Source organism: Ostrinia nubilalis, chromosome 17 (assembly GCF_963855985.1).
Source record: "Ostrinia nubilalis chromosome 17, ilOstNubi1.1, whole genome shotgun sequence".
Classification (NCBI taxonomy): domain Eukaryota; kingdom Metazoa; phylum Arthropoda; class Insecta; order Lepidoptera; family Crambidae; genus Ostrinia; species Ostrinia nubilalis.
The window spans coordinates 10946960-10971108 of record NC_087104.1 but is presented as its reverse complement, the minus strand read 5'-3'; the positions used below and the strand labels follow the sequence as shown (position 1 = coordinate 10971108).

At 41.3% G+C, this 24149-nt stretch overlaps 1 protein-coding gene across 1 annotated transcript; it reads left to right on the top strand.

Moving 5' to 3' along the window:
• The first annotated feature begins 16077 nt into the window (after positions 1–16077).
• On the top strand, positions 16078–20466 carry LOC135080073 (probable beta-hexosaminidase fdl). Its single transcript, XM_063974749.1, has 3 exons — positions 16078–16268; positions 17517–18942; positions 20144–20466. The coding sequence occupies exons 1-3, from the start codon at positions 16093–16095 to the stop codon at positions 20429–20431; spliced, it is 1890 nt and encodes a 629-aa protein (XP_063830819.1). The 5' UTR covers positions 16078–16092; the 3' UTR covers positions 20432–20466.
• The last annotated feature ends 3683 nt before the right edge of the window (positions 20467–24149 follow it).

Genomic DNA, 24149 nt, shown 5'->3' with positions numbered 1-24149 from the left:
AATTTATCACTTTTACCGCGACTGTCGGTAATTATTCATAATAACCGGTTATTATTAATAATTTTCAATTTATCACATTAACCGTAACATATACATATTTAATTTTATTGAGGCATGCTGAAAAGGCGCCCGTTCAGCAAAAATCGTGACATCGTCAAGTCACGAAGCTGGTTTTCAGCGGGATCCAACAATGCACGACGATTACGCGCGATTGACAGTGGCGGTTTATAGTTAATTCGTGTCGTTCGTAGTATAACGTACCTGGCAAAAAGGCGCACAACAGAAGGCGTTGTGGTCAGTAAAAAAAATATTACACACTGATTGGAAAAAAAACTGAAGATATAAAATACAGAATACACCAACAAAAAAAAATCCACCGCCAGAATGCAGCACAAATTAACAACAGTTCATTATATTTTGAACTCAAAAGTGGTTTTGCCTAACGCCCTTGGTCAACAAAACTACTTTTGACTGCAAAAATCAATCAAAAGTAGTTTTGACCAATCGTGTTCGTGACTGTACTGCTAGAGTAACTGTTAACATCGCATTTTGAGATCTGATACGAATTTACATTGAAGATAAGATTGCTGTACCTATGCTTTTTAATCTCCTTATCGGTCAACGATTGTATTCTTTATTCGTCGAGTGTTTACATGACAATAACAGTCAGTTGTAAAAAACTTGTATGTACAAGCAGGTGTTATTTCCTACGACATAAATTGAGGAAAATGTGCTTTGAAAGTAAAACTACGACCTTAATAACTAAATTATAACATTTATCAGGTTGTGAATGTGTTACACAGTTAAAATGTGGTCAGAAAATTAGTATGATGGCGCCTATCAGATAAATATATGGAGCTTACAGGTAATTTACTTTTAATGCATTTATGTAAATTATTAATTATGGAGAGTCTCGTTCAATCAATTATTCAATTAATTATGGTAAGTAGGTTCTTATTTTATTATTTATTTATTATTATCATACTTTTGGCTAACACTGTGTTGTTATTAAAATTTCTTAGCGATTAGAGTCGACACTGTGTAGGTTTGTTGTCCATACGACAAGAAGAAGATTAGCATACTTAATTAAATGAAAGCATTGGGGGAGGCCTATGTTCAGCAGTGGACGTCCTATGGCTGAGATGATGATAATGATGATACTTAATTCAATGAAACTTGTGATCTCTAGAGCTGGCACAGACAGCGTAGAAATACTTTTCAAGTCCTAGAAAGAAAAACAATTGAAAGTGACTCCACCACCCATTATACCGCTTTAATGGCGTCCAATCGTCGATTAGTGGCAAGTAAGTGATCGATTCCACTGAATAATATATCGATACAATCGGTTGGTCCACGTGTCGACCCGTGACGACCACGCATCGCCGTTGGCGTTGGTTGTTAGTTGGTTGGCGTCGTCAGACTCGCCAGTTCCCAGGCTCGAAGACAATTATTTCCGATGTCAAGTATACATTATGTATAATACATTTATCATAATCTGTGCCCGCGACTTCATACGCGTGAAAATAGTTTGAATATTTCCCACATTTTGCAACATTTTTCTTTACTGCTCCGCCCCTATTGGGTGAAGGGTGATGTTATGTAGCCTGATGTCCTCCTCGATAAATGGACTATCCAACGCAAAAATATTTTTATCAAATCGGACCAGCAGTACACTGAGACGCTAGTCCCAAACTAGGCAAAGCTTGTACTATGGGTACTAGACAACAGATATAAACGTTATAAATATGCAAACTTCATTAATCTATCATGTGCCATTCCGTTTAAATTAAGGTACAACATGGTAGCAATCCCGTCAGTAATAATAATTATAATAGTGACCATGAAAGTTTAAAACAATATAAGTACCAGATAATAAGTTTAAATAGGAGACCTCTCGCTACCTTTTTGGGTCATATTTAGACCAACAAAAGGCTTGATCCAATCTTATTAGTCATATAGGGTTCGTGTTTACCTTCAATTGGCAGTGTCACCACCACTGTCCTGTATTAATATTGTGCCTACATATTTGAGTTTCGCCATTTTGGCGCTGTGGCCATACTGTAGGCAGATATGATTGTCCATGAAGCTATAATTAGTGATGTCCTAAGCCGCTTACTCCTTGCAATGTACGTCAATTAGTAGTAGTGGCGCTTCAAATTGCCACTCAAAATTAACTATAATTTGTATGGAGACAGCGTGTTCAGTGTGTAATAATACAGGTCGGTGGTCACCACCAAGTTTACTTTTATTAAAGTATACAAAACATCTTTTCATGTCCATGAATTCGTTATGAGATGCCTATACACGTCATAGGCGATTCCTTGGGGAACCACAGATGGGTAGGCGTGCGATTAGTGACCAACCTTCTGTCAGACTTTATTAAGCTGCCCAAGGGCTTCAGAATAAGCTCACTATTATTGTTATTATTAGAACAAATAAGAGAGATTAGACATTAATATTTAATGTTAGTTAGTAGAAAACCAAGTACATACAAGTTTAGTAGGTGATAAAGACGTTTGATGTATGGAATCATCTGTTTGACAGCCAACAATTTTTAATTTTGTCATCTATCCTTAGTGGTAACTGCAAATTGAAATAGTATTGTGAAAACTGCTGTTTGGCAGAAGATATATATATTTTTTTTAATAATAAAATCGTTTATTGAGAGAAAAACAATTACATTTTTCATATTAATCTTGGACTCCACACTAGGCAAGCCTGTCTCGTGGAGGCCAGGAGATAACTTTACAATATTTGGGGTACTTAAAACTATTAAAACTATTATTAGAACATAAAAACAATAAAAAATCAATAATATTAATGTATGCTGTGTGTATTTACATGGAAAATAAATAAAAATAAAATCTTTGACTGTGAATTTAAATCTGTTACATCGTTTTACTCGTAACAACCTTAATTATTTTCAAGCATGATAAAACACCTTATAAAATTTTCTGATTACGTCATGTCAGAAAAGGCATACACCTTAACTTTCTTCCACCCTATTTGTTCCCTGTTTTATTGTTATACCGAACTTAATTCCCGCCTCATTCATTTATAATAAACGCCACTGTCTCAAACTATTCCCTTCGAGGGCCTGAATACATTGACGTTCAGACAGCTGGCGCTTCCCTTGGGAACTTCGCTGCAGTGGAAAACACGCCTTGCGTTTATGCCGCCCTGGAACTTTGCTAGTTGAAGAAATATGACTTATTAAGTATTTCTATTCCTAGTAAATTATGTTATTAACCGAAATATATATTTTTGTTGCGTAATTTAACGAGGATTAGGTACGATTGAAGTTTTCTGAGTGTCATTAAATGATATTTAAGTTATTTGCTGTCTAACAGAAATCATCTTTCGACATAAAAACTGTCACATTTGGCTTTTTGTCTCGGGGGGCTGAGCTCGCGCGTTGTATGTTCCAATTTCCACCGCCTATCGCCTGTGTACAAGGTTTAAGTATGATATTAGCCTTCATTCATTAACTGACCAAAAACATTCGAGAACATTTATTTATCCAGAGCGTGGACATTCAAAACTTTATAGTGTTTCATTAAAAAAGTTCCCCACCAAAGTCTAACACAGAAAGTTGGAATGATATTTAAAATCGCATATTCCAAACGTCACACAGGCTGAACTGGACATGTGCGTCTAGTTTAATTAAAACTTGCATCATAAACTCAGCTGGATACTTTAATAGAACCAGATAAAAATATGAATTAAAATTTTGACTGGCACATTAATTACGTCATTATTAATATTCGTGCCTACATTATGTGGTCACAACTTCACAAGTACCACTGAGTAGTATTTATTCTCCAGTCATTTATTCTCCACTGCAGGAGGGCGACCCTCTCTTTTTTAACCCCCTGCGCCAGGAGGGTTAAAGGGAGGTAAAAGAGAGGATTCAACCAGCACACCCCACGCTGGCCAGACGGGTTGGGGCCTGATGTTCGCATATTTCTCCCTTTATCGCCCTACAACATCCATGGGAAGAGTGTGGGTAGTCCTATCTACTCTGGCGGAAAATCGTAAAGAAATTACCTACTAAGATCTCTTTTTTTACCTCTTATATTCTATCCATCTAGGGCTTCTAGGGGGTGGACGAACTAGAGTTCCTCCAATCACGAATCTGCACTCCTTTGCAACCAGCTATTATCACCTAAATTCATTCAAAATCCACCATCTACTCGTAGACATCAAATATCTACCCTATTGAAACTTTCAAATTGCAAAATTATCAAATCACAGACAGAGCTGGTATTAAAAGCTCCTATAATTAAGCCTGCCAATGAATCATTAAAAATGCAGTCAGATACATATCAGCCTTCTAAATTCGCCTTCTTACCGCGAAAATGTCACATCGACCTGGATACATAGCATCAATGTTGCATCCACGCCACTAGCAGTTGAGTGAGACTACCGGTATAGCGAATTTAGAAAAGTCAACTAACCTTTAGTATAGCGTTATTTTTAAAGTAGTAAAATTTTCAGCAAGCATTCTCATTATAAACTGATTGATTTGAATAGTTGACGGCTGCTGCTATATCGATAAGTTATATTCCTTTTCTATTTTTTATTTTATATCTTTTTGTGTTTCTTGGAAGAAAGTAATGCACGGTATTTTAAAATATTCTAACATGGCTACCGTATTAGCTAATTGACACCACTGTCGAGAGACAAAGCCTTACTCTACAGTAGTAACGCTCACTACAATGCTCCCCTACCCCTATGATGTTCTATGGCTGTTACTCGTTTTATAAATAAAAACAATACTTTAAAAAAAATTAAAAATTATTCAACTCTGTCAGTCTCTCGTGCTTGCACGTTTATTTTAGCTGAGCTTACTGTACTCTTCGAGCTATGTGGGCCGTTCCCACTAGCTACGGGATGCATACTTTAGCGAATCGAGCCTCCTTCCAGAAGTTTTAGAATAGATCCTTTACAAGGCGCTTAGTTTGTTCCCAAAATATCCGATACATATTTTAGTACTTCTGTCAAAGACTTTGAAATATTTTTCAACACTGAAACACGCTTCTGTGGGCTAATTCAAATGCATTTGTCGAGAGTAGAAATCGTCTGTCAAATAATTTTCTAGTAATCAATTTTGAACTGATTGTCAAGGTAATACAGTTGAAAATTGAATATCAAAGCCAGACTACGCCTAATGTCAGATCAGCCGATGGTAGATGCCAAATTTCCAATATCGCGTACGAAGACGGAGAACTTTGGCAATATAGTGGTACATAAGGGTCATAATTAGTGGATGCCGACGATTTTCGCGCTGTCATCTCAACGACTGCCCACCCTTGTCGTTAGAGCAGTCGACTGGATAGAAAGCATGGAAATAACATGGTGATTGATAAACTAGGTGCAAATAAACATATTTTATAAACACAGAATGCTTTTTGCTTAAATTTGAACATAAATTTACCATAATATAACTTATTACACTTATGTCTGGATTTGTAAGCAGAAATATGGATAGGTACCTACTGGATGGAGTGGATGACATAGTGGATGGAGTGTTTTGTAAAACTGCAAAAAAACTTTACCACTAGCTGCTACTAACTGTAACTTACACAAACTTCTGCCGTTCACCGCTAGGGGCGCTGTGCAATCTGCCATACATTTTGTACGCACTTGGTAAGGTTAAACTTATGGTAGAGCTACAGAACTTTCATATAATAAATTATCATGCGCAAAAATTAGTCTGTTTGGGCCCGCCATACACGGACAGTTCGAGCAATTAGCCAGTGGTCAACATAAAGGCACGGACCGCTTTTGCAGCCAGTCAACAGCTTGAATCTACCATTGATAGGTAACTGCTGGAGTAGTTGGTAGTGAAACTGCTCAACAGGTCACAATTTCATTTTCATTCAAATCAGTAGCAACATTGATTTTGAGGAAGAGGAACCACTGCTACTTTGTAATATTTGCTCGAGCAGTCAGTATAAAATATACCTGGCAACTGAAATTTCACCGTGCCGAAGTAGTCACAACTGCTCGAGCAGTACCGTGTATGTGTGTATGTAGAAATCAGTTGCAGCTAGAAGCTGTCGTAATTGTGTAAGAGTGCCTAAAATGATTTGTGTCTTAGTTTTACTGCTATAAATTTATACTACCCATACCAATATTATAAATGCAAAAGGAATCTGTCTGTCTTGCTTTCAACCGATTTTGATGAAATTTGGCATAGAGATAGTTTAACTCCCGGGAAAGGACATAGATAGTTTTTATCCCGGTTTTTGAAACAGGGACGCGCACGGTAATGTATTTCGGTGACAGACAAAATTCCACGCGGGCGAAGCCGCGGGCGGAAAGCTAGTAAAAGTATTATAACCCATGCTTAGAAAGGCACGATAAATGTTGGTCTGGGCTAATATCTCTTTTCGTCATTTTCAAAGGCTTTACAACAGTTTTTAACTGTATTATCACATTGTAACACCTATATTACTATTATGGAAGCAATAAACGTATTGAGTACATTGAAGTAATATTACTTTATAACTCAATGATTGAGTATTGAGTATTTGATAAAATCTAACATTAAGATTGACCCCTTCCCTCGCACACCCACATCTCTCCACCTAGATTAACCCTTATTCAAATAAAGGTAAATATATTACCACTTTGTTTACTTTTAAAAAAGAATCCTAATTTTCGATATGGTAATACTTAAAGATATCTTGGTCACTTATTTATATTTTTAAATATATTTTTTTACTTATCTATGCCATTTTACAACTTTTCAACGTCATTTGTCACTGTCAGGTAATGTCAAAGTCAACCAAACGGTTTTGGTGTGAAAAATTTCAAGTTTTTAGCGCGCGTTTTTGGTATTTTTGAAACTTTGTTCAACGAAAATTCTGATAAGTGTTTTTTGGATTCAAATTCCTAAACTATAACATTTATTGTATAATCTCACTTATAGGCAACGTCTGCAATTGATTTATTCATATAATTTAGACATTTTAAAGAAGTGGTAAATAGTTTACCATTGTCCGATCCCGTCTTGACAAAAGTTTGATGATATATAAAAAAACTGCTGTTTTTTGTATGTGCACAAATAAAACTAAATAAATATTTGGAGAAATTTTAAGTTATTTTGATATCTATTTACGTAACGTTTTGACGTTACGTAATTAGTGAATTGTTAGTTTCAGACTCAAGGTAAGCATCCTAATTGTAAGCATAATAAGTAATATTAATAAATATAAAAACAATATATTTATTTCATTCCCAAAATATTTAATAAAATATAGGTAGAACCAAGAGGAAGTCACTAGTCAAGAACCAAAAATAAACCAAAACGGACAATGGTAACTATTTTACCACCAACATTTAATAATTCGTAGTCATGAATGGATAATGGTAAATTATTTACCACCCAAAAAACTACCCCTTCCCCTATTTTTTTATAAATTTTGATCAAAAATATGAAATAAGTGACCCACAATTACCCAAAATCCACTTCAACTTTGTAAAAAAAATGCATACCAGCTCGCGTTTGAATAAGGGTTAAATTATTGTCATTATTTACTGTGTTCATTTGATTTGGTGCATAATCTGAAAACCATTTAAAGATTTAACCATTTACAATGAAAATAATTAGCTCGAATTCGTATAGTTTTTTTTATTTGTCATTTTTGACAATTAGTGTAATGTTTTAAATAAGACCGAAAATGATACGATTTTCTTTATGGTTTTTGTATTAGTTTGTTTTTAAAATTCACTTTATAGTAAATTACAGATAAATCCAGATTTAATCACAGTGTTATTTATTAAACTAGCTGTGCCCGCGACTTCGTCCGCGTGGAATAATGACTTTGGGTAGGCACTTTTAATAATTTAGTCTAATTATTTTACAAATAGCTTTTGCCCGCGACTTCGTCCGTGGAGAAGTCGAAAACGTTCTCATACGATTATTTTTAAATGTTTTAACGTTATTATCTAAATGTTTAAATACTTTTAAAATATAAAAATCAGGTTAAATAAACATGAAAATATTTTTTTCTTATATTTTATGAATATGCAGCTCGGCCTTTGATCCGGTGAAAGTTACTCGGTGGTATTATTTTTTTACAACGAAATCGAAAACTACACCTACCGCAGTATTATTGGTAAACTTTTTTTTATATTTTCCTACGGGTGCTAGAATCACCAAGCTTCCAGCATGCCACTGGCCGTGGGAGAAGGAGCTTTTCCTCAAGACTACTCCCACTACCTCAAGGGCCTCCGCCAAAACTCTCGCGCGAAAATGAGTTTATGTATACAGCGCAAGCAGGTGCCCGCGGCATGACTTTCATGCATTACTATGCATTGTTGGGCGAGCGCACGCAGCGGGCACCCACTCCGAGGTTAAGTGGAGGCCCCTAGAGTATGGTAGTCGTTAACATGACGTCATGATTGTAAAAAAATGCACTAATGAGTAATTTAATATCAACTTTGAAGCAAATCACCACTAAAATAATTAATTCTACCCCTTTTTAACATAGTTAGGGGGTGCATTTCACTAAAATACGAAACACGTCTTCCATTAATTCTGTTATAGAATGCTTATGCAAAATTTTAAGTAGATTGGACGAAGGAATCTCGTTATTTCATACAAACTTTGCCCCTCCTTTTTACCTCCTTAGGGGTAGAATTTTGGAAAATCCTTTCTTATCAGATGCTTACGTCATACAAAGAACACACCGTCCAAGTTTCAGGTCTTTACGATCAGCGGTTTAGGCTGTGCATTGATCCATCAGTAGCGCGCGTAGTACCTACTTGATCATTATTTTGCTGCGATGTGATTTTAAAACTGGGATATCTCCTAAGATATTTATTGAAATCGAATGGTGTAAAGGGCAAGAATGTTTAAAATTAAATACTTGTGGTGAATAATTTATTTATTTGGATAAGGATTAATATCATGTTTATAAAAACACCTTCGCAAATAATGCATTATTTTAAAACAGATTTTTTTTGCATAAAAATGGTTACTATGAGGCAACCTTAAAAGATAGACATATGCTACCGCGGACTTTTTTAAAGAGCTTTTAAAGGGGAACAATCCTGTCATACATGATTTTTGCGAAACTTTAACCGTTTACACAGCATCAGCTCTCAAAAGGTAAAAATTCATTGATTTGAAATATTCTTGATTGGTGCTCCGCTCCTATTGGTCTTAGCGTGATGATAAATAGCCTAAAGCCTTCAGGAACTAACGGGCTATCCAACACAAAAATAATTTTTCAAATCGGTCCAGTAGTTCCTGAGATTAGCGCGTTCAACCAAACAAACAAACAAACAAACAAACTCTTCAGCTTTATAATTTATTAGTATAGATATACCTATATATAAAAATGTCTTCATTAAAGTAAATATATTATGTAATTTTAACAGAGGGACTTATAATAATATTAGGCTGTCTTTACATAACTAAATTATTATTTTATAGCTCTAATGTAAACTTTCATCAATCATTCCTCCCTCCAATCCAATCCCAACTAATATTATAAATGCGAAAGTAACTCTGTCTGTCTGTCTGTCTGTCTGTCTGTCTGTCTGTTACGCTTTCCCGCTTAAACCTCGCAACCGATTTTGATGAAATTTGGCATAGAGATAGTTTGAGTCCCGGGAAAGAACATAGGATAGTTTTTATCCCGGTTTTTGAAACAGGGACGCGCGCGATAAAGTTTTTCTGTGACAGACAAAATTCCACGCGGGCGAAGCCGCGGGCGGAAAGCTAGTGACATATAAAAACATCTTAAAGATGACCTAAACTCTATGCCTAAACTGAACTGTCCCACCAAACTCATTGATAAGGGGGCGCTACCGTCGTTCAACTATATAGTTTCCAACATGGCAAAAATCGGAACCAGCGATCCGGTATTGACGGTGGCGCCCCGCTGCCAATGTCAAGGTTTTATTTCTATCATATTTTTTTTACCACCAAAACTGTCAGATGCTATTTTTCAAATAGCCCTATCCTACTATTTGATACAAAATCTAACGAAATGAATACTTTACATTTCTTGTGGGCTGCCCACAGGGAAGAATTGCGGAGAAGGCGGAAAATGCGAGAATTAGCCAGAATATATGAAGAAAATTTTGAAGACATGCCAGAGCTTCTGTTCAGGCAACGTTACAGGCTTAACAAAGGCCAATTTCAGGAGCTTTGTCATATATTGAAACAGGAAACCTCTTTGCGGGGAAATACAATAATTTCTCTGGAATCCAAGGTTTAATATCTTACATAATATTATTTAAATGCGAAAGTGTGTGTGAATGTATGTTTATGCGAGTATAAAGATAAAGATACATTTATTTGTTCAAACATGTGTAGGTACCTACATAAGGTGTTAAGTCAGCATTTAAAATGGTATCAACATGTCTTACCTTTGCGGTGTACAAATTAAAATTAAATTAAAAGAGTATTATGAATGTTACTCTTTCACGCAAAAACTACTGAAGGGATTTTGTTGAAACTTTATAGTATCCCAACTAATATTATAAATGCGAAAGTAACTCTGTCTGTCTGTCTGTCTGTTACGCTTTCCCGCTTAAACCTCGCAACCGATTTTGATGAAATTTGGCATAGAGATAGTTTGAGTCCCGGGAAAGAACATAGGATAGTTTTTATCCCGGTTTTTGAAACAGGGACGCGCGCGATAAAGTTTTTCTGTGACAGACAAAATTCCACGCGGGCGAAGCCGCGGGCGGAAAGCTAGTTATTGTATAAACGTCATAATAACATCCTACTAATATTATAAATGCGAAAGTTTGGATGTCTGGATGTCCGTATGGATGTTTGAGTTTGTTACTCTTTCACGCAAAAACTACTGAACGGATTTTAATGAAACCATACAGTATTATTTTTTATAACACAGAATAACATTATAGGCTATAGGGGTAAAACAGGATCCACGCATACAAAGTCGCGGGCGGCCGCTAGTGCCCAATATATTGTTTGGATAAATTATCTATCAAATTATTATCTTCTTAGTTTCTTCTCCCTTTTCTTTATTTTAAGAAATGCTGTCAAAATATCTGATTACTTAACTAAAACTTGTAATATTGTTTAAGATGAGCTGCCTGCAGGATCTGTTGCAACAGCCACTTTTCTGGAGCATTTTAACAATTTATTTGATTTACTTAATGCGCATGCATTCACCAGACTGGCAAGAAGGGAAGCAATCAGTGTGTATAATATTAATTAAAAGATTTTGTTTAATAGAGAACAGAAGGTTCTCCACTGAATCTGCCTAGTAAAGGCTGCCAAAAAAAAAAAAAAATATTAAAAAAATCATACCTCCTTGTTTTATTGAAGCAGCTCTATAATGTACATTTGTTTAGTTTTGAGCAAGTTAGAGCAGTTAAGCCATAAAATTTGTTTCTTCATAACTTCTTGCTTTAAATTAAATGAATGAATGAATAAATAAAACTTGAATAATTGTGAAAGAACTGCGCTGCCCAGACAGTACATTTATTAAATTAGTTATAGCTTTCGATGTTTAGGTTTCACAAATTGAATACCTTACTATGAAGTTTTCACAGTTATATCCTAAATCCTCTCAAAATTTGGTTGTGTTGGATGAGTTTTTTGAAAAGATCACTCTGTCCAGGGATATCCGTAACCGAAACTTTCGGTTATCCGAAACCGTAACCGATTTAAAAGTTTCGGATGTAGGCAGTTTTAATTGTTTTTGTATAGCATTATATGTAAAGGCAAAACAGTCTGATTTACCTTTATAATGCCATCTAGTATAAATTTATATTATTTATTCGATGTAAAGTGTGCGGCCATGAATGAACCGAAAAAAATATCCGTAACCGAAACCGGTATAATATTATTCCTATATCCGTAACCGTATCCATAACCGAAACTACATAATATCCATAACAGCCCTAAGTAACTCAGTCCACACGCACATGGCTCAAGGGTATAGGTATTTACAGCTTAATTACTATCCATTCGCTTTAAGTTTGCCGCTGGCGATATGACGTCACTCGAAGGGAAACGTCTATAACTATAACAAACTATATTTAGAATGTTTTTTATTTATTAATATTGATAAGAATTGTGTATTTGCATAAAATAAGACACATTAATTGCGTTTAATCACTAACCGATTGCCTTGAATCGCGGTTGGGGGAGGGGACGCGCGTTTAGTTATGGAGTAGGTAGTGTCGATGGGAATGAAGATGTATGGTCCTTATAAATAACCCATTACCCAGGACACTACTGGCTTGGTAGTGTAGAAGGGAAAAAATATTCCCCACGACACTACTGGTAGTGTGGTTTGTTGGTGCGGTCGGTCAGAAGGGCGGCAAACTTAGCGCGAACGGGTAGTATGTGAGCCATTCCACACGTGTACATAGGTACGAGTAGTACCTATGGCATGCTATGCTAATAATAATTATTATTGTCTTTGCAACACGTCTAGCATAAATATGTAGGGTATACCTACTAGGTAAAAATAGGTGATTTATTGTAGGGCTTTTGTTCACACGGAAAAAATGACAAAGTTTTTAGTTACTTATCAAATAGGTAGTAGTAACATATATGTAGAAAACAGGAACTTAGATGCCAACGAAAGAAAATAGGCTATCAAATGTTGTTTTGGGGACTTACCTTTATAAAAATATCACATTTAAAAATTCATACCATTTGTTGTTATTTAAAAAACAATGTCAATTTTGACGATTAACTGAAAGTCTATTATCTATGAATATAGTAGCGATATATGGTATCCAGCGGCAATGGCAGTGCAAAATTTTGACAATGACTGTAGTTATCATACTTCGAGTTTGTCCATGGAGACGGCAAAAGTCCTTTAGTTGGCCATAAAGTAAACTTAACGAAAAATGTTACTTAATTGATACCGAGGCGCAACCTGGAAGCATTGCTAAGTGTGCTCCTCGTTACTGGTTCATCGTTCGTCATCGTCATTGTTCGTAAAAACCGGGTCGCGGCAGGCAAATAATAAAATTAGTCTTATGTCTTCTCCCTTATTAACTTCGATGGATAAATAGCTAAACCTCCTTGCGCGTAACTGACGTTTGTTGGAAAACCGATTTTTTCAGGCCATCGGATTTTAATTTCAAAAGTCATTGACCAATCCCAGTTCATACAATAACTATTATGACGTTTTCTATTGGCCAAAAGATTTAACTCTCTAAAAATCCGCGTGCAACCATATCCTGCTTAAATATTGTGCACTTTATTGAGCACAGATTAAACAAGCTAAATGACAAATAGAATAGATTGAAATGACAGATTGCACTTGAATTACCCTACTGGTCTCATATCGAAGATGTGTTTGTAGTAGCACAGAAAACTTACAAGTAAGGCTGAGTTGCACCACCTAACTTTCACCGTAACTATAACGATAACCGACGTTTTTGTGTTGTTCAATGTTTCAAACTCCACAGTTTGAAACATTTTTGACGTTTGTCAAAGTTAAAGTAAGATGGTGCAACCCAGCCTAATAAAAAGAAAAGAGAAAGAGAAATAAAAACTGTCACTTTTTGTAACTTGTCTAGGGGAGCTGGTGAGCTTATAGCTGAACATAGTTAATCACCATTGAAATAGAAAAATGTCCGATATGTAAAATAAATTGCTCTAAAAGGTTCACGCCAAGTCTCGTCAAGTTCGTTAGAATATTAGTTTCTGTTTTAGCATAGCTCGCATGATTTCGGCTGACCGCGAAGGCCCTCCGCCATCAAATATGCAACTTTGCACTCAAAACCACTTAAACCTATTGCGACGTGGAACATTTATGAAGCTATAATAAAATTCAGGAATATATCCACTCGGAACGCGTTTTAGAACGTTTGAAATGCATGTGGATATCACTTTATTTACATTTCGTGGAATGTTTTTGTGAACTTATCCTACCTACTCATTACTTTCCACACCTATAAAACATTTTCCTTTTGTATTATAAACAGCTAAGGCTGAGTTGCACCGCATAAACTTTGACAAACATCAAAAAGTCAAACTCCGTACAAAAAACACCGGTCAATGTTATAGTTACGGTTAAAGTAAGTTGGTGCAACAGCCTAAGATTGTAGATAACGCGTGAACTTCTTAAAAGACCCTTATTCCTCGTCGTCGGAAAACAAATGGTCATCTTCACTCTAAAATGTATTTGCCTTAAACCTGGAACCAGCAAATTGTGTAACAGCGTCTACCGCAATTTCAGTGAGTACATTCATTGCTGCGGTAATAAAAATATTGTGGCTATCATTATATGCCAGTAATGGAGTCTACATCTTCATTGAAGCAGTACGGCTTCAAAATATATCCGTTGTATTACAGGATGGATTTTTGAAATGCCACTTGGAAGGAAAGTACCTACATACTCTTAATATTGTAGATAGAAAATGTTCGATTGTTAGGGTTAAGTATAAGGATGAAATCTCTCTCATAAACTTAATAAATTAAGTGAAAGGAAAACCATTAAATCTTAATATATTTTAATTATTTACAGTAAATGTTATGCTATGGTGGTGAATTTTCGAAAATTTTCGGAATTCTTTAAACGCAGTTCTTTTTCTTTTCAAAAATGAAGGAATGTTTTCTTTGAGTACAATTTCCTATTTACAGTATTAAGGGTACTTTCCCTTCAGGTGGCCTTACAAAATTTCACCCTGTATATCATAAGGCGTCCGCGGAAGACCAGCTTCGTGACATGCACTTTTAAGCATCTATCTATCTATAAGTAAAACTTAAAGTGAAACATTCTGCCATTGTGGCACCTACACCTCACCTTAATAAGTTATAGAATTGAAACTCAGTAATTTTTAAGGTGATAACGAAGTTCCTCCGATCACCCCGGTGCATTGACAATGCATAGAGTTAGAAGGGGCATAAAACATTCACCGCGTGCAAGACCGACTTGCTGAGGGTCTTTGAATATACAGCCGAAGTAAAACCAGCCTCTTTGCATATTAGAAGTGTTTTTGTAAACGCAACAGATTCTAGACTTATTACGAGTACGATTAACTTTTTGTGCTTAAACAAGTTTTGTAGAAAAACTTTGTCAATATATTTTTGAGGCTAAGGTGGAAACTGACTTGTAGGCCTAAGATGGACACCGTGATAAGCTTATATCGCGCCATTTTATACATTTTTCGAGATTTGTTTGTCGTCTACAATCATCGATAAGATGGCGAATCTTAGCCCAGCTTATGATTTCCTTTTTAATTGTAATTTTGGCAATTGCTATTCGGATAACATTATTTAAAACTTCAAACGTTGATGAAAACTTATTTAACATCCGCTCCAATCATTTCAAAGTCGTAACCGTACTGAGTTTAATTCAATCAATATTGTAAAGCGAAAGTTTGTCCTCCGAGAGCAACACTCGTTCGCAAAGTGAGCGAGTGAAGTGACCTAAAAGCCTACACTCGAAATAGAAGCGACAAGACAAGGAAATGCCGAGTGCAAAGAGTCACTCACTTAGCTTGTTTTGTACGGAATTAGCTGCTTATTTCGTCATTTAGTTTTTTCCGAATATCCGTCGTGTAGACTATGTTACGTTTTCAATTTAGTTTAAATCGAGTGCTGGATAGGAGGATTAGTAAATACCTAGGGGTTGTAAAGGTTTTAGATATTACTAGCTTTCCGCCCGCGGCTTCGCCCGCGTGGAATTTTGTCTGTCACAGAAAAACTTTATCGCGCGCGTCCCTGTTTCAAAAACCGGGATAAAAACTATCCTATGTTCTTTCCCGGGACTCAAACTATCTCTATGCCAAATTTCATCAAAATCGGTTGCGAGGTTTAAGCGGGAAAGCGTAACAGACAGACAGACAGACAGACAGAGTTACTTTCGCATTTATAATATTAGTTGGGATGGTGTAAGCAAAAGTGTTCGATTTCGCTGAAAAGTTCTACATTATTGCGATTTCCTCACTTTTATTTAAAAAGGGCCCCTAGTAGATCCTTAGATGCCACGGGCCCCCAGTAGGTTAAAGACGGCTCTGGTCGCGTTTGTAACTTTACTTTTAGGCCTCCTGCTGGGCCATTAACATGCAAATTATATCCAGATCCCTGACGTAGTATTTCCAATTCCAGGTGCAAAACTGACGGCCGCCATGAAGTCGTGGGGCGAGGCGCTGACACGCGGCGCATCGGCGCACCTGCCTCGAGTGGGGCGCCTGCGCCGCGCCCTGGTGTTGCTGGCACTCGCCGCATGCACGGCCGCGGCGCTGCTGTACTGGCGCCAGCAGAGCAACGAGCTGGCCCACCGCCCGCTGCACAACTTGTACAGGTAGGCATCAGCAGGTCTTTAGTCTCCAATACAGGAGGACTCTTAGCGCGTCGGAGCACCTCTCGCGAGTGGGGCGTGGTGTTGCTGGCACTCGCCGCCTGCACGGCCGCGGCGCTGCTGTACTGGCGCCAGCAGAGCAACGAGCTGGCCCACCGCCCGCTGCACAACTTGTACAGGTAGGCATCAGCAGGTTATTGTAGTCTCTACTACAGGACTCATAGCTGACACGGGGCGCCTCGGCGCACCTCCCCTGGTGTTGCTGGCACTCGCCGCCTGCACGGCCGCGGCGCTGCTGTACTGGCGCCAGCAGAGCAACGAGCTGGCCCACCGCCCGCTGCACAACTTGTACAGGTAGGCATCAGCAGGTTGTTGTCTCCACTACAGGACTCTTAGCTGACCAGTAGCGCATCGGTACATCTCCCGCGAGTGGGGCGCCTGCGCCGTGCGCTGGTGTTGCTGGCACTCGCCGCCTGCACGGCCGCGGCGCTGCTGTACTGGCGCCAGCAGAGCAACGAGCTGGCCCACCGCCCGCTGCACAACTTGTACAGGTAAGCATCAGCAGGTCATTGGTCTCCAATACAGGAGGACTCTTAGCGCGTCGGAGCAACTCCCTCGAGTGGGGCGCCTAAGTCGCGCCCTGGTGTTGCTGGCACTCGCCACCTGCTACTGGCGTCAGCAGATCAACGAGCTGGCCCACCGCCCGCTACACAACTTGTACAGGTAACCATCAGCAGGTCTTTTGTCTCCACTACAGGACTCTTAGCGCGTCGGCGCATCTCCCGCGAGTGGGGCGCCTGCGCCGTGCGCTGGTGTTGCTGGCACTCGCCGCCTGCACGGCCGCGGCGCTGCTGTACTGGCGCCAGCAGAGCAACGAGCTGGCCCACCGCCCGCTGCACAACTTGTACAGGTAGACATCAGCAGGTCTTTTAATCTCCAATACAGGACTCTTAGCTGACCTGGGGCGCATTGGCTCACGACACAACATGTACAGGTAACTATAGAGTCGAAGAGCCTGCGCAAACTGTGACACCTTTTTTGTCGTGTGGTTGCATACCAATTAGTTAATTTATTTTCTTATAATTAACATCCGCCAATGCGCTAGCACTTGACACCACATACAACGACAGTTTCCTGTGAAGCGCCCTGTCGATAAAAAAAATACTATACCTAAATACATTCAGAAAGAAGAGTTTGTTAGAGAAAGTTGAAACGTTTATAAAACTAACGAAACTTGTATTACATTTCCAGCGGATCCGAGCCCACATGGACGTGGATATGCCGGAACGAGCGCTGCGAACGAATGCTCGCGTCCGAATCGAGCACGCTGCAGTCGCTGCCGACCTGCAACATGCTGTGCGCGTCCACGCAACTGTGGCCGCAGCCCACCGGGCCCGTCAGCCTCGCCACCGCCGCCGTGCCCGTCCGAGCAGACGGCTTCTCCCTCAAAGTCACCGCCACTACCTCGAAAGACGTCACCACCCACCTCCAGGGAGCCTTCGAACTCATGACGGAAGATATGCGCACCCTTGAAAAAACAATCAACGGAGAAATACGACGCAACGATATCGGCTCCCCTCGTAACGTCCTCGTCCGCGTCGCGGTCAACGGCTCTGCTGATCCCCGCATGAGGCTCAACACTGACGAAAGCTACAAGCTCTCCCTCCGGCCGACTGGGAACAATCTAGTGGTCGACATCATCGCGCACTCCTTCTGCGGCGCCAGACACGGCCTCGAAACCCTCTCCCAACTCGTCTGGCTCGACCCCTACGCTGGGTCGCTCCTCATCCTCGAAGCGGCGACGGTCGATGACGCACCCAAGTTCGGCTTCAGAGGGCTACTCTTAGACACGGCACGAAACTATTTTCCGTTGCCCGAGATAATGCGCACAATAGATGCTATGGCCGCCTGCAAGCTCAATACGTTCCACTGGCACGTGAGCGACTCGCAGTCGTTCCCGCTGAGACTGAACAGCGTGCCTCAGCTAGCGCAGCATGGCGCATACGGTCCAGGAGCTATCTACACCATGGACGACGTGAAAGCGGTCGTGCACCGCGCCAAACTCCGCGGAATCAGAGTTCTGCTAGAAGTGGACGCGCCGGCGCACGTAGGGCGGGCCTGGGGCTGGGGCCCGGCGGCCGGCCTCGGGCACCTCGCCTACTGCATCGAGGTCGAGCCCTGGAGCTACTACTGCGGCGAGCCCCCGTGCGGGCAACTGAACCCCAAAAACCCGCACGTGTACGATTTACTCGAGCGAATCTACGCGGAAATAATCGAGGTGACCGGCGTCGACGACCTGTTCCACTTAGGCGGGGACGAGGTCTCCGAGCGGTGCTGGTCGCAGCACTTCAACGACACGGATCCGATGGAGCTGTGGTTGGAGTTCACGCGGCGCGCGATGCGGGCTCTCGAGCGCGCCAACGGCGGGAAGGCGCCCGAGCTCACGCTGCTTTGGTCGTCGCGGCTGACGCGCTCGCCGTACCTCGAAAGACTCGACTCGAAGTCGATAGGCGTGCAAGTGTGGGGTGCGTCCCGCTGGCCGGAGTCGCGCGCGGTGCTCGACGCGGGCTTCCGCTCGGTGATCTCGCACGTGGACGCGTGGTACCTCGACTGCGGCTTCGGCTCGTGGCGCGACAACTCCGACGGGCACTGCGGCCCGTACCGCTCGTGGCAGCAGGTAAATCTATACTATCTATACTAATATTATAAAATAAATGCGAAAGTAACTCTGTCTGTCTGTCTGTCATCTTGCTTTCACGCCTAAACCACTGAACCGATTTTGATTAAATTTGGCATAGAAATAGTTTGAGTCCCGGGAAAGGACATAGGATAGTTTTTATCTCGGTTTTTGAAACAGGGACGCGCGCGGTAAAGTTTTTCTGTGACAGACAAAATTCCACGCGGGCGAAGCCACGGGCGGAAAGCTAGTAAATAAATAAAGCATTTGTTTCTTTCCTTCACAATCCAATGATACAGTGAAATAAATTGCTATGCACTAAAGGAACAGAGTAAGATTGTGAGAGAACCGGAGTCTGAACTAGGCGAGAAGCCTGTACAACAGAGCGCCAGTACTCTCGATAATGGCCGGAGCACATAGAATTTATAGATATATTGACACTTTAAAAAAGTAGACAAAAAAGTAGACGAGTATTGAAAGAGAATGTGTATATGGTGAAGTGTGAGTGAATGTGAGTGTTAGTGTGAGTGTATGTGAGTGTGTGCGTGTGTTAATAATCAACCATATGCCCATATTACAATAACCTAATTGGATGAAGCAGATTTTCCGTTTCAGCATACGTCTAGTATTGCAAGTAATAGGGAATATTCAAGGTTTATTTATTTCTCACATTTCAGTAGCCTTGGCATTATCAAATCAATCCGAGCTTTTCAAAAGATACTACCTAAGATATAGACGTTAGAGATCTCATGACGTCATTGGTCATGTTTGATAGAACGACACGCAGAGTCCCATAAAAGTAACTATGGGCGGGTGACATTTGACGTCACGCTCAGCTATTTCCATACAAAGTTTAAACACTTGTAGCTTTTTTGTTTCCAGTCCGATTTCAATACTAGTTTTTCAGAAATTCTATGATTCTTAAATTTACTTATAGTGTTTATTTACACATAATTTATTAACTTTTACAGTAGGCGCACATCGTTGATTTTTCGTCGGCCGATAGTTTAGTCGGGCTGTTGATCAGTATGGGCATGTATGGGAGTGCGCACACTACGCCGATTCGATTTGGCCGATTCTTCAAATAATTTGAAATCGGGCACAACTATCGGCCAACTAAAAATCAACGGTGTGCGCCTACTCTTAAAATCGATGCAAATTCCATATTTGAGACCTTGTACTTACAATGAAATCTTGTCAGGTGTACGAGCACCGGCCGTGGGCGGAGGAGCCGGGGCCCGCGTGGCGCGTGGAGGGCGGCGCGGCCTGCCAGTGGACGGAGCAGCTGGGCCCGGGCGGGCTGGACGCGCGCGTTTGGCCCCGCTCGGCCGCGCTCGCCGAGCGATTGTGGGCCGACCGGGCCGAAGGCGCGGCGGGCGACGTGTATCTACGGTTGGACACGCAGCGCGCGCGGCTGGTGGCGCGAGGCGTTCGCGCGGCGCCGCTATGGCCTCGCTGGTGCTCGCACAACCCGCACGCTTGCCTCTAGCCGGAGCCCACGCCTGCGCCGGCGCCGGCGCCCGCGCGGGCCCCTAGCGCCGTCGGCGCCGTCCGCGGCTGAGCAACGATATCAGCACTCAGACCTTTAGAATGATTAGGGTCCAAAAACAAAAGCCGGACTCTGGGCTTCATTTGGTCGGACATACGTTTAGCGCGGACGATATCAGCACTCAGACCTTTAGTGACCTCCGTAGGGTGCCAGGTCCAAAAACAAAAGCCGGACTCTGGGCTTCATTTGGCCGGACATACCTTTAGCGCGACTGAACAACGATATCAGCACTCAGACCTTTACCTGCGCCTGGACACGCAGCGCGCGCGGCTGGTGGCGCGAGGCGTGCGCGCGGCGCCGCTATGGCCGCGCTGGTGCTCGCACAACCCGCATGCGTGCCTCTAGCCAGAGCCCACGCCTGCGCCGGCGCCGGCGCCCGCGCGGGCCCCTAGCGCCGTCGGCGCCCTCCGCGGCTAAGCGCGGACGATATCAGCACTCAGACCTTTAGAATGATTAGGGTTGCCAGGTCCAAAAACACAAAAGCCGGACTCTGTGCTTTCAGACCTTTAGAATGACCTCCGTAGGGTTGCCAGGTCCAAAAACAAAAGCGACTCTGTGCTTCATTTGGTCGGACATACCTTTAGCGCGGACGATTTCAGCACTCAGACCTTTAATGACCTCCGTAGGGTTGCCAGGTCCAAAAACACTTTTGTACGTTTTTGCCGGACTGTGCTTTCAGACCTTTAGTATGAGCTCCGTTAGGGTTGCCAGGTCCAAAAACAAAAGCGACTCTGTGCTTCATTTGGCCGGACATGCCTTTAGCGCGGACGATATCAGCACTCAGACCTTTATCTACGCCTGGACACGCAGCGCGCGCGGCTGGTAGCGCGAGGCGTGCGCGCGGCGCCGCTATGGCCTCGATGGTGCTCGCACAACCCTCATGCGTGCCTCTAGCCGGAGCCCACGTCCGCGCCGGCGCCGGCGCCCGCGCGGGCCCCTAGCGCCGTCGGCGCTCTACGCGGTTGAGCGCGGACGATATCAGCACTCAGACCTTTAGAATGATTAGGGTTGCCAGGTCCAAAAACAAAAGCCGGACGCTGTGCTTCATTTGGTCGAACATACCTTTAGCGCGGACGATATCAGCACTTAGACCTTTACCGCGAGGCGTGCGCGCGGCGCCGCTATGGCCTCGCTGGTGCTCGCACAGCCCGCACGCTTGCCTCTAGCCGGAGCCCACGCCTGCGCTACCAGCGCCGCCCGCGCCGGCGCCCGCGCGGGCCCCTAGCGCCGTCGGCGCCGTCCGCGGCTAAGCGCGGACGATATCAGCACTCAGACCTTTAGAATGACCTCCGTTAGGGTTCACTTACTTTGACTTAAGGTCCTATGTCCCCTAGATGGGGCAGAGGGCGTCCACAACAGTCCTCCATCTCGTTCGGTCTTGAGCTTCGCGCTTGATCTCGATCCAGGTCTTGCTGATTTTCTTCGCCTCGTCTGCTACATCATCATTTCAGCCATAGGACGTCCTGAACATGCTGTATGCTGAACATAGGCCTTCCCCTAATGCTTTCCACGTTGATCGATTGGTAGCGGCCTGCGTCCAGCGCTTCCCTGCTACCTTTACGATGTCATCGGTCCACCTTGTAGGTGGACGTCTCACGCTGCGTTTTCCGGTACGCGGCCTCCATTCCAGAACCGTGCTGCCCCATCGGCCGTCAGTTCTGCGTACTATGTGCCCTGCCCAGTCTGTCTGCCTGCCCGTCTGCTACAGTGCGCCGCCGCCAAAGGCTCCGTTAGGGTTGCCAGGTCCAAAAAACACAAAAGCCCGAACACCTGGCAACCCTACCTCCGATGTATCCTGTGATACGTTTAATGATCAGCTGGAGGGCGTCAATCGAGACTGTTATTTTATGAACTCGATTCCTATAGGCAGTGCGTACCTTAGTTAAGCATTACGCTCTAAATCATGTCAGAGTTGTCGATTTAATTAAACGTTTCAACAGTTATTTGAAAATCAATTTCAATTTCCTTGAAATAAGTGTTTTGCTTTAGTGAAGGTTCTGAGTGCAACCGTTTGGGTTATAGTGTTTGAAACTTTGCGTAATCTCAATGTAGCTCCTCCAGCTTATACGACTAGTTGTAGGTATAGTATAGTCTGGTCCGTGAGCACGTAGAATTTTGTCCAATGACCCCAAGCTACCCATCCTTATCGCTCGCGCGTAATTATGTTGCTATCACACTCGCACACTCACTGCGAGTGCCAGTCGCACAGTCGCGACAGCAATATAATTACGCGCGAGCGATAAGGATGGGTAGCTAGGGGTCATTGGACAAAATTCTACGTGCTCACGGACCGGGCTTTAGTAAGATCTCTCCATAATCTCAAACCTAAGTGTGGATCACAAACTAACCCATGAGATTGTATACAAGTTGCAACTCAGTGTGATCGCTAAGTACTTTCGATGTATATAATATTAATGTATATCAAGCTTAGGCTAAGTTAGATAGAAATTTGTACAGCGCTTATTAATTTTTACTACTAGTTAGATCACCAACTTAATTAATAAATGGATGTTACTTGTAGGTTAATTTAGTCGCCTTTGATTTTATTGAGGATCGAGGGTATCCCAAAATTATATGAACAATTAAGTATTTTTGTTTAAGCCACTCAACAATTAACTTGATATCTAAGGAAACAAACTCAAATGAGACAAGACATAATTTATTGTAACTCTAGTTTAACATAAGTTTTTATAAGTAATCATTATATTTCCCTTGTTTTAAATACTTGAAATCTTTATTAGGACTTGTTGATAGATAAATCAAGGCTCTAGTTACCGTTTTGAAGATATACTTAATTATACTTGTTGGTAAGACATTGTAACGTTCTACAACCCCGTTAAGTTAGCTGCGCACCTGGTGGCCATGACGTCACATCGACACTGGTACGGACGGGGCGAACGAGGGGAGAGAGTCGCATTCCAGCGAGATGCGCAGTTATCGCGATCGGGTTCTAAATGAATGTTAACTTAAAAAAATGTTACGACTGCCATGAATGTCACAATTATGATTTCTACGTTTATATAGGTAGGTAGTGTTAGGTAGGCCACAAAACATGTAGTTAGGACTGTAACAATGTTTACATACTACTTATTTATTTATAAGTTATTTATTCATGCGCACATAATAATGATACATAATATTGTTATGAGTTTAGTATTTTTATTATGAGAGACATTTTACTGCTTATACTTTATGAATTGTTAAAGAATGATACACACGTTTACTAAACACCTGTTAATTCTTATCTTTCTTGTTATATAATTGAGTAAATTATAATCTATATTTACTTACTATGTGTGTTCGCATCTAATGATTTCGTAGTTACTTTTTAATTTTTTACCTTTTATTTTATTTCACTCCCGTGTGTATCTGTTAATCCCACCCAAGCAGAATGTCTGCACAAGAAAAATATTGACGTGATTTATATGTATTTTGTCTGAAATAGTATTAGATGAAACTAATCATATTTAAACGCACAATTTCATGAAACGATAGTACCGTTAGGTTGTATTTCAAACTCGAGATTATTTTTTACCAATTATTGTTATAATAGTAACACATAATGCAAAACAGACATATTTATGAATTCTTTAAATTATTTTTATAGAATAGGTAGTTTGATTTATTATGTAGAGCACCTTAGACTTTTATTTTTGTA

Coding starts and splice junctions, on each gene's coding strand:
- LOC135080073 (XM_063974749.1), top strand. CDS start 16,093: ATGAAGTCGTGGGGCGAGGCGCTGACACGCGGCGCATCGGCGCACCTG. Junction 16,269..17,516: donor CCGCTGCACAACTTGTACAG/GTAGGCATCAGC, acceptor TTACATTTCCAG/CGGATCCGAGCCCACATGGA. Junction 18,943..20,143: donor CGTACCGCTCGTGGCAGCAG/GTAAATCTATAC, acceptor AAATCTTGTCAG/GTGTACGAGCACCGGCCGTG.